Source organism: Bison bison, unplaced genomic scaffold, assembly GCF_000754665.1.
Source record: "Bison bison bison isolate TAMUID 2011002044 unplaced genomic scaffold, Bison_UMD1.0 scf7180017854385, whole genome shotgun sequence".
Taxonomy (NCBI): Eukaryota; Metazoa; Chordata; class Mammalia; order Artiodactyla; family Bovidae; genus Bison; species Bison bison.
Genome location: NW_011484958.1, coordinates 98,251 through 109,580, shown reverse-complemented (window position 1 = coordinate 109,580; position 11,330 = coordinate 98,251). Strand labels below are relative to the sequence as shown.

At 47.4% G+C, this 11,330-nt stretch overlaps 1 protein-coding gene and 1 pseudogene across 1 annotated transcript; both read right to left on the bottom strand.

Moving 5' to 3' along the window:
* Window positions 1-742: 742 nt before the first annotated feature.
* LOC105000701 lies at window positions 743-5,740 on the bottom strand. The gene is made up of 2 exons (XM_010856692.1): window positions 2,596-5,740; window positions 743-2,185 (listed from the first exon to the last, which is right to left on the bottom strand). The coding sequence occupies exons 1-2, from the start codon at window positions 5,577-5,579 to the stop codon at window positions 2,173-2,175; spliced, it is 2,997 nt and encodes a 998-aa protein (XP_010854994.1). The 5' UTR covers window positions 5,580-5,740; the 3' UTR covers window positions 743-2,172.
* Window positions 5,741-7,090: 1,350 nt separating this feature from the next.
* LOC105000760 lies at window positions 7,091-8,068 on the bottom strand (annotated as a pseudogene).
* Window positions 8,069-11,330: the final 3,262 nt, after the last annotated feature.

Below are 11,330 nucleotides of genomic sequence, written 5' to 3'. Positions count from 1 at the left end.
ATACAGATATTCTTAAAAAGCCACACACTGAGAAACCTGGGTTTACCTGTGGCTTTATCCACTCTACCTCATCTCCCCTACCCCTCCAGGATCACTGCTCCACTAAACTCTCCAGAGTCCTTCTCAAGCTTCTTAATACAAATCAAGCAAATACAATTGTATTTATTTTTATTTTTTCCTTTTTTATTACATAGGAAATAGCATACTGCATGTAGATTTGTATCTTACTCCTTTTATTTAGCATATCCTGGAGATATTTATGATCATTATTTGAGAGCATCCTTATATTTTTCCAGCTGTATAGTATTCCCTCTCCTGTCTTGCCGGAGCCAGCCGGCAAAGTCAATCAGGTCCAGAGAATGTGCACGACGCGGCTGAGAAAGAATACTACAGCAAAGATGGGGTCGAGAGGATCAGACACATCTCCACAAAGGGAAGCGGTCTGACCATGACTTTATTCAGCATCTTATATTTATACAGGAGAGCAAGAGAAAAACAAGACAGTTAACATTTTTCTTGGCTGACCTATACATCTTACAAAAAGTCACAAGAAATCTTGAGAGCATGGGAATGGCACCCTGTTATTATTTCTTACACCAGATAACATTTCCTTGTGTGTGAGAAGTTTGTCCAGAACTCCAGGTGTCTGCAGTTAATAGTCGCCTAATCTCTGGGGTGGCGGGACAGAGAGCTATGTTTGCAAGCAAACCCTCAAGGACTGAGGCAGCTCCCAGGGCTGTGTCCTTTAGATAAAGGACCCCGTTCTCATGGGCAGCTCCCCGCATCTCCCCCTTTCTTTTTATATAGGCACACGCTTATGTTCCTTTAACTGCAGACAATTTCCATAGATGGAAGCCTTTATCACCCATAGATCATCAATCAGGTTTTTAATTAAACAAGGTGCAAGAAATAAAACAGTTAAAATTATTAACAATAGTCCTCCTATGGCTGCTCCCAAGTGCCAAGTACTATTGATGGTAGGTACATGTCGAAAAAGTTCTTTAACGAAAGACTCAGCTCTTTTTGCAACATCCAAATCAGGTCTGGGTGCATTTTCAATGTTCATTATTTCCTGATGTAGATGCAGTAAATCTAAGGAAATATTTTCATTATGCCAAATACCTTCTAAATGAGCTTTCACCTTATCCCAAGCAGTTATACTACCATTATATTTTTTTTTGGGTAACACAGATCCATCGAAAATCGGCATGACATTGTGCCCGTAATCTCAACTTTATACCTTGAACCTCTTCGCCTAAAAATTTTACAACATCATAAAGGGCATTCAATCGGTCCTCTAGCTTTTTGTCAATATCTTCTTGAGTCCCTAGGGTAACGGATACATTTTTGTGCCAGATTATCAACAAAAGTTGCAGTTTGCACTGATTGTGCCAGGGACAGGGCTACAGTAATCGAGGAGGCAATAAGGGTTACCAAAGCTACAAATCCCAGAATTATTAACCCTATTCCCCTACGATAATGCATTAAAGCACCCTCTACTTCTCTCCAAAGCTCAAGTCCTTTTTCATCATACCAAGACCCTTTAATCTTTACAGGAATCATAACAAAAGCAGGCTGTCTTAAGACTAGAACCCTAGTTTGATTAGTAATTCCCCTGATGCAGTTAGTCAAAGTACAATTGTTACAAGTTACATTATAATTTCGTGACCCAAGTTGTATATTTATAGATCCTACTAATAAAACATAAGGGTGAGGTACACATGCTCGAGGGTACCTCATGGTGAGATTCCATAAATAACCGTGTCTCACTTTCGATCCCACCTGAAGGTAGGAACCCTCACATCCAAGGGCGGAAGCTAGTTTCCAGATTTCTGTTTGGAACACTTCAGAGCCGCCCAAATTCCAAATACGGGATGCAAACTTTCTATTATCTTGTGCTCCGGGGTTTCTGTTCGAATCTGGAGACCAGTCCCACAATGACTCATTTGTCCCAAATATGTTATAAACCATGGCAGTCTCATTTCGACACAGTTTCCATGGTGCAGCAGTGACTCTTCCCCTTGTTCCAAAGTCGCAGAAAGGGATATGTAAAGGACCAGTTCCATTATGACGTTGAGGAATTTCAGATTCTTTCGTTACCCCAGGAATATATAGGCTCCAACCATTGTCATAATCAGCATATCCTGACTCCCCAACAAAAAGGCATCCTGTTCAATTAAAATATCTAGACAGACAAATAGGTAAACGATCAAACATTCCATGATAAGAGAAATTAACTTGATTAGGAATAATATGTTTATCTGAAAAACCCCCCAAAGCCACAGTATCATTAGTGTATATGGGAATGGACTGATCCTCCCAGCCCACCGGTTGGAGAAGGGGAGGGTTGGGAAAATAAGCCCAGTAAGCATTTGAATATTCTTCAGAACGTGCAGTATTAATCTGATTCAAGATTAATTAATAAGGTTATCAGGAAGCTTAAAGGCGATATCGGATCGCCCTGCACAGCAACACGATTCTGTGCCTCTCGCATCAATGCCTGGAGTTGTTGCCGAGATGGTAATTCATCATGCTCTTGAATCGTCAATCTCCTCATCTGGTTTACTAGAGATCATCTCCGCCGTGCGTACCAACCTTTCCGGCAGCCAGCGCAGCGCTTCGGCATCCTGTGGGAAAATACAAACATGCCCTCGTCCCCAAATTATTACAGGATCTGGTCCATACCATTTTCCCACAAGTGGGTCTTTCCAAAAGACTTTAGGTCTTATTGTTTGCGCATCAAAGTTCCAAAATCGCTGTGCTGCTGAACGGCCACATATATCCAATTGTAAAAAATTTAGAACAAATAAAGCATGGTTTAGAGAGTTGGAGGGGGTATTGAGATACAATTCCCCCTTCTTTAGTTTTTGCAATTGATGTTTGAGAGTTTGATGTGCCCGTTCAATGATTCCTTGACCTTGAGGATTATAAGGGATACCCGTTTTATGTGAGATAGACAATTGCATACAAAATAGTTGAAAATTTTTTCCAGTGTATCCTGGACCATTGTCTGTTTTTATGGTCTTAGGGGTTCCCATAACAGCAAAACATTTAATGCAATGAGCTATACAATGTTTGCTAGCTTCTCTGGATTGTAGAGAGGCATGTAAAAAGCCAGAGAAGGTGTCAATAGTAACATGAACAAATTTTTGTTTACCAAATTCAGAAATATGGGTAATATCCATTTGCCATATGTCATTTGGCAACAATCCTCGGGGATTAACTCCATAATGGGGGACTCTAAAAAATTGAGGACATGTTTGACATTGCTTAACAATCTGTCTGGCAGCGTCTCGAGTAATGCCAAATTGAAGTCTTAAGCTATTGCTGTTTTGATGGTGTAAGCTGTGGGAAGTTTTTGCCATTTGTTCCAAGGAAGGAAATATCATACGTGTAGCTTTGTCAGCCAAAGCATTGCCTCGTGCTAATGGTCCAGGAAGCCCAGAGTGAGCACAAATATGACCGAAATAGCATTTATTAACTCTGGAGGAAATTAAATGTTGTATATCACGAAAAAGAATTTGGATAGTAGAATTCAGGGTACCAATAAATGGAACAGTCTCAGTAGTGTTTAAGGCTCTTATGATATATTGACTGTCGGAATATAAATTAAATGGAGCAGAGATGTGTAATAGAGCCTGAAAAACGGCAAATAGTTCTACTTCTTGAGCAGACTTATAATTAGTACGCCAGGTGGCAGTATTGTCCTGTATAATCAAACTAGCTATTCCATTAGAAGAGCCATCAGTAAATACAGTTAGGGCATCAGCAAGGGGCTGAGAAACAACGGTTTTGGGGAAGAGAAATTGGTGATAGTGAGCAAATTGCAAAATTTTATCCGAGGGATAATGATTATCAAGCCGTCCACTAAAGCCAGCTAAAGCAATATCCCAGTTGTCGCTAAACTGAAACAGCCAGTCCTGTTGAGTTTTAGCCAGGCTGTGCGGGCGCGAGGCCAGGGGCCCACGTGCGCTCTCCCACAGAGGGCCAAGGACTCGAGGCTGACCACTAGTTTTATCCCGCTTTTGTTGCTGATACAGTACTTCTTTGACTGTCTTTCCTTGTAATGCCGCGGCCAAAGTTATGCCTTGAACGTACAAAGGGCCGATATCGGCACAAATCCGTACATAATCGGATAAGCCTCCCTTTTTCCTGTAAGGTCTCAGGGCAGCTTGACAAGCCGAATTGGCATTCTCATAAGCAAGCTGTTTAGCCAACACCATTCCCGCCTGCTCATCCCCTATCATTTTACTAATTGCCTCAAGCAGGCGGGCAACAAAATCCTGATACGGTTCATCTGGCCCCTGGAGAATTTTAGATAAATCTTCGGTCTTTTTATCAGAATTTGGAAATGTTTTCCATGCTCGTAGAGCTGCAGCACTAATCTGAGGGTAGGCTCTAGGCAAATAATTAAGTTGATTATTAGTGTCTTGATAATCCCCCTCTCCCACCATCATTTCATAAGTGGTGTTCAGTCCCTGTCGCCGATTGATATCGGCTGTGATCCCACACTGCTCAGGAAACTCAGATTTCCATAGTAAATAATCTCCTCCAGATAGACAAGCCCGAGCAACCTGTTTCCAATCATTAGGTGGCAGATTTTGATTTCCTAAAGCCTCTATAATAGCCTGAGTAAACGGCGCAGTCGGACCGTATTGTGCACAAGCCATTTTAAACTCTTTTAGTTGCTTAAAGGGTAGCGGTTCATAATACCTCTGCTGTTGAGCATTTTCAAATACTGGATAGATTCCTGAAAACCAGGGAATATGTTCTCCTTCATCATTAGCTCGCTCAATCGCTTGTTGAAGAGGAGATAATAATTTCTCACTTCTAGTTTTTATGTTTTCACCGGGCAAAGAAGCAGGGATAGTTATAAGCTCTCGCGGTTCTACGAAAGGCGGAGGTGGATCAAGTCCAGCAAGAACCAAGGGAGGATATGCTGGAGGTGCAGGCCGGCTGGAGTGGGAGTCTCCCTGTGCATCCTTTTTTACTGCTATAACAATTTTCTGAATTAAATTCTCCAGCCGTTCTTCAGAAAGCCCTGAATGCTTTAATTCCCCTTTTCCTGAGGAGGGTTGCATGCTAACCATCATCTCCCAAGGCATATCCTCTCTATGGTACTGAGCCGCTTGTTCATTTAACTCTTCCTGTTCATCAGAGCTTAACACATCATCATTCCTTCCAGCCTTACAAGCTGTTCCCTCAGGCACGGCATAAAGCGGCTCAGGCGGAGGGGTGGAAGGCTCTGCAACTTCGGGTTCTATGGAATCCCGGAGGGCCGTTTGAATCTTATGTCCCTCATGTTCAGGATCCAGACAGTCTCTTAGGAGAGTCCACAAAGAAAAAGCATCCACAGGGACACGATTGGGACCATGTAAGGAATAATATGTCTGCAATTGTTTTCCTACTTTCTTCCAAGTTTCCAGACTAACTGTTCCTTCCTCTGGGAACCAAGGACAAACTTCTTCTACAAAAAGTAAAAACTTCTCTAGCTGTAACTTATTTACATGAATTCCCCTGCCTTTTAACAAAGTTTTCAACATATGTACAAATAACTGGTGGCTACTGCCTTGTCCCATGATTTATTACTCTTGACAATAAAACTCCCTGCCCCTTACTTCAAATAATTAGGCATTCCTCGTTGCTTACCTCAATCCTGACGGGCAGCGGCCGTTGTTGCGCTCTGATTCTCGAGTCCCTGTTTGGGTGGGGCCCAACATCTTGTGTCACAGGCTGGCTCACACCCATAGGCTCTGGTTCAGGGGTGGGTGGGAGTCAGTGGGAGGGGCTGACTCCGAGTTTGGGTGAGGGTGGAAACTGACTAGGACTGTTCTGAGCTCTAGGCAAATCTGGGCAATTAGAGCAGATTTTGTTTTGGGGGGTTTATATTTTCTTTCATTTTTATGTTGAGGTTAAAAAGGATATTGTAAATGGAGAAAGGAAGAGGGTTTTCTCTAAAATTGACAGCACCAGAAGCTCCAGAAAAAATTTTAAATTATATGTATTTTATAGATCACGTTGTGTCTGAGTCCCAGAGAATCAAGAAGTTGCAGCAGGAAGCGGTCAGCACACAGAAACTCACATGTGTGTGCCCCTCACACTCAAGCCATGCAGTTTCTTTGACAATGGAAGCAGCAACCCCCACCCTTTACAAAGAAACCTGCCCAAGAGAACTTAAAGAGAAATTTCCCCTTTAAGAACAGAGTCACCCAGTAATTTTTGCCCTCCTGATCAGAAGATAGGAAAAAAAGAAAAGAAAAAAAGTCCCAGGCTAACACTCCTTGAGGCTGCAGTGGCCATGCTCTTCTCCCCTCAGAGGCAGGACCTGTGTTTTGATCACTGAGGCAGGAGGGCCACGTCGCTGCCCCTCACCAACACTGCAGACAGCTGTCTTAAAGTTTTTGTGTTGCTTCACCAACTCCTACTTTGATTCCCCAGAGAGTGGCTGGGATGGACAGTATCTACCCCTGGCTTCCTCTAAGATGGCCTCTAGGCAGCGGGTGTTTAGTGAGCCTGCAAAAATTCTGGAGCCAATCTCAGGTGGGGCTGGAGCACCCCACCTGGAGCACCAGGTGGGGCCCAGGGACCAGGGTCTCTGCTTCAAGACTCCTGCCATTGAAAATTATAGACCTCCAGAGATTTTAGTTTAAGTTAAAGGGCAGGTGCCCTGTATACTCTCCTCCCATGAGAGGTGGGGGCCGAATCACACAGAGGACTGTGTGCTGTGGAGTCAGCACCTTAGGAGATGGGAGGGGGCGGTGGGCAGAGAAGGAAGACTGTGGATCAGAAGAAGGAAGATGGGGAGAGGTGGTCAGGACACAGGAGATGAGAAAACCAAGGATGACCAGAAAAGGGGCAAAAAGCAGAAAATGTAGAAAAGATGAAAGAAGCAAGAGAAAGAAGCAAAACAGGACTTGGGCAACCACACTAAGCAGGAAAGAGACAGAGCAGAAGGAGGGAAGGAAACAGAAAAGACAGTGAGGTGCATGGAAGGATGTGAGGAGGGAGAGAGGAGCCAGGAAGAGGGCATCAGAGAACACCAGAGCTCGGTGAGGATACCTTTGTGAGCAGAGGATCAGGAGTCCCTGGGCTGGTCCTCAGTCCCTACAGAACCTGGCGGGCCCAGTACCCCAGGTTGGCCATGTAAACCAGCAGGTTGGAGGCTGTCAGGACGGCCACAGCCAGGCACTGGTCTTGGGCGCACATGTCGTGGGTGAGCTCGTCCCTGCAGTTCCCATCACTGGGCCTCTGGGGCTGCCGCCGAGCTCCTCGCTGAACTGGTAAAGCAGCCAGAGGACCAGGGCACTGACATAGAGGAGGATGGAGAGCAGGGTGAGCACTAGCTGGAAAATGGGATACGGTCTGGGCAGCCTGTATTCCCATTCGTCCAGGTTCAGCAGGATGGCCAGGGCTGCTGGGATGAAGCAGATGGAGTACACGGCCACACACCACTCTCAGGCCGGCTGGTGCAGGTACAGGGAGGTGTTGATGATGCAGGCAAAGACGACATACGCCACGAAGGTCTCCAGCACCTTCAGCAGGCCTGGCACGGTGAGCACACAGCAGGGGATCTCCTTGAACCCATAGGCGACCCACGTGCAGGCCACATCTATGGCACACAGCACTGATGTGACACAGGAGAAGGCAGAGGCGGCGATGACCCGGTCCTGGTAAGGACCATCAGGCAGAAAGTGGACATAGATGATGGAGTAGATGATGGAGGCTGAGAGGCAGAGGAGGGTGGTGTAGCAGGCATAGGCCACGGGAAGTTGAACCAGAAAAACGGAAAGTGGGAATGGAACCCATAGCACTCAACAATGAATACCGTGAGGGTCATGGCGAAACAGAAGCACCAGATGGACATGGACCAGTTTCCTGCGGCTCCCTGCTCAGTGGCCCTGCTGGCCACCAGGGAGATGGCCACACACATGGAGAACAGCTGCAGCAGGCGGAGGCAGAGGTACATCATGGCCATGACGTCTGGGTCCGGGGATGTCCACTGTGTGGACATGGTGTTGTGATTGATGGTCAGGCAGGTCACAGTCACCAGTACAGCAGTGGTCTTCATTGAGGACTCATCAGAGAAAGGTTCAGCTCTGGAGGTGGAAAAAGTCAGACGCCTGGAAAAGATTCACGGTCCTGTGATGGCTGAGGCTCTGGATCTGTGGAGTTCCAGCCAGTGGCCCAGACACTCGGGTAACAGCCGGGTGGCTCAGTGGTAAAGCATCCACCTGCCAGCGCAGGGGACACAGGAGATGCAGGTTTGATCTCTGGGTCAGAAAGATCCCCAGGAGAATGAAATGGCAACCCAGTCCAGTATTCCTTCCTGGGAAATCCCATGGACAGGGGAGCCTGGCAGGCAGCAGTCCATAGGATCTCAGGAGTTGGACTCGTGTCCAGCTGAGTGACTAAACCACTGCCGTGACCACAGCCGCTCCAGGATGATTCTCCCCGCCCATCACCCTTGACCTCATCAGGAGGCTTGTCTTATCCCAAACCTCCCAGCTGGGCTGGGTCTGGCCTCAAACATGAACTTTGGTCTCTCTCTGGGCTGTGTGTGCCGTATTCTATGGAGACACAGGGTAGTATGGTCCTTGTCTTTAATCCCAACCTTCAAATCTCAACCCTCAGTATTTCAAAACTGAAAAGAAATATTTAAAAATCCCAACCTTCAGTATTTCAAAATTGAAAACAAATACTTGAAAAATTGTTTTTTAACAAAATCTGACCAGAAGACACATGAGACAAGTTATGATCTTTGTTATTTCACTTGCGACTATTCAACAGTTCAGTTGTAGAAACACTAATGTGTCTGATTACAAGGTGCTTTCAGACCCTAGAGGGGTCTAATGTCATAGAGAGTAGATGTACCATGTCACCTGTCTGAAGCTGAAAAATTCCGAATTCTAAAGAGTATCTGACCTCAAGGGTTTCAGAAAAGGGACTGTGGATTGTGCTGCTAACTCCATTTTACAGATGAGAAAACTAAGGCTTGGTGAATCAAGTGCCTTCCCTAAGGTCAAAAGACTGGAAGTGGGAACCCCATATGGAAATGCCAAAGCTGTGAGTTTGAACACTTTGCACTTCAGCCCACACATCAGGGCCCGTGGATGGGAGCCCAGGACCAAAGCTCTGGGCTCTAGGATGCAGGACATGCCTTCAGGGCCACGGCCCCCTTCCACAGCACCTGAAGACACTTGTGTCCTGGCCTGTCCTCCCTGCAGCATCCCTAGAAGGAGCTGCTGTGTGAGGGGACACAGCCCCCACCAGAGGAGGGCAGCTTCAAGGGTGTGCAGGGAGGAGCCCTGGGGTGAGAGCAAGGCCGTGGAGACATGAGAAGTAGGGACTGTTGTGAAGCCCCTCCACCCATTTTTGCCTTCACATGTGACTCTTCCTCATTGAGGGGAGACCCCAATCCAGCCTGACTCCAAGGTGGGGCCACATTGAGGAAGCACGGAATAGATTAACATAGTGTTGGGCTCCAAAGCTGCCATCCAGGTGGGAGTCTGGAAAGATCTAGGAGAAGTCCTACCTGAGTGAGGATTTTCCTGGCCTGGGAGACTGGTCAGCAGCTTCCAGGGAAGAAGGGATTGGAAATGAACAAGGACGCTGTGTCTGAGGCTGACGTGGAGCCTTTCAGGGCATCTCAGGGATGGGGTGGGGATGGACGGTTGATCATCCCCTTTTAAGGGCAGGAGCTGAAAGAGGAGGCCCCTGCAGGACCCCTGGGAGGCGACAGCCCTGAGAATGCACCCGGGACTGGGGTGGGGGCGGGGAGCAGAGTGGAGGTTACTGGGGGGATCCCAGGGTCCCAGGGGCCCTGAGGCAGCCCAGTAGGGGTCTTCTGACCCAGAAGGGATGCAGGCATGGAGCCAACCTTCCCACGGAGGAGGGGCCTGGACTGGAACTGAGAGAGGAGAACAGGGGCCTGAACGGGTTTCAGGGCTGTGACAGGGACACCTTAGGCTGCGTCCACATCTTGGCTACTGTAAACAGTGCTGCAATGAACATTGTGGTACATGTGTCTTTTGGAATTATGGTTTTCTCTGCATATATGCCCAGGAGTGGGATTGCAGGGTCATTGTTGTTGTTCAGTTGCTAAGTCGTGTCCAACTCTTTGCGACCCCATGGACTGCAGCATGTCAGGCTTTCTTGTCCTTCACCAGGGAGTGTCAAAGGTCAGCAGCTGCAGCAGCACAGGACTCAGCCTCCCCAGAGGCAGATGGCAGATGCCTTTGAGTTGTTGTTGTTCAGTCGCTCAGTTATATCCAACTCTTCCCAACCCCATGAACTGCAGCACACCAGGCCTCCCTGTCCTTCTCCACTCCCAGAGCTTGCTCTAACTCATGTTCATTGAGTCAGTGATGCCATCCAACCATCTCAACCTCTGTCTCCTCCTCCTCCTGCCGTCAATCTTTCAGAGTCTTTTCCAGTGAGTCAGTTCTTCACATCAGGTGGCCAACATGTTGGAGCTTCAGCCTCAGCATCAGTCCTTCCAATGAATATTCAGGGTTGATTTTCTTTAGAATTGACTGGTCACACTTCTCTGTCCAAGGGGTTCTCAAGGGTCTTCTCCAGCACTGCAATTTGAAAGCATCGATTCTTTGGCACTCAACCTTCTTATGGGCCAACTTTCACAGCCATACATAACTACTGGAAAAACCATAGCTTTAACTATATGGACCTCAGTAGAAAGCCATTGTTGAGATGTACCCACGGGACTAGCAGTCACTTAGAAAAAAGCCTCTGAAATTTCCCTTCAGATAGGAAAGTGGTAGATATCCAATGAGAAACATTTCAAAAAAATGAGAGAAGGACCTTGAACTCAAACCCACAGGCCCAACAGCAGCCCCCTTTTCCGCCACCCCACAGAAGTGGCAGGCATGTGTTGGGTGCGGGGAGCTCACCAGAGTGGAGGGGCCCCGGGAGGTGGGCTGGACACTGGGAGCTGCGGCCACACATGGGGCTTCCAGCTCAGTGGATGTTTGTGAAGCACCTGCTCGGGGCCAGGCTGGACCAGAGGCTGAGGACCCAGGTGAGCAATGCCAGGCAGGTCCTTAAGAAACTCTTGGTTGAAGGGAGGTAGGGCCATGAACTGACCATCAGCACATCTGCAGGGTGTGTCCACAGAGGGAGGGCAGGTGTCTGGAGCAGAGATGGAGGATGGAGAGCAGGCAGGACACCAGGTGTGAGTGGAGGGTGAAGGGTGTGTCTTACTGGAAAAGGACATAAGAAGGGAGCTGGGGAGGGGAGACCTGGGGCCCAGCCTGAGGATTGGGGGGCAGCTTGGTCTGGGGAGCGAGGAATGTGCAGGAGGTGGTGGACGGTGC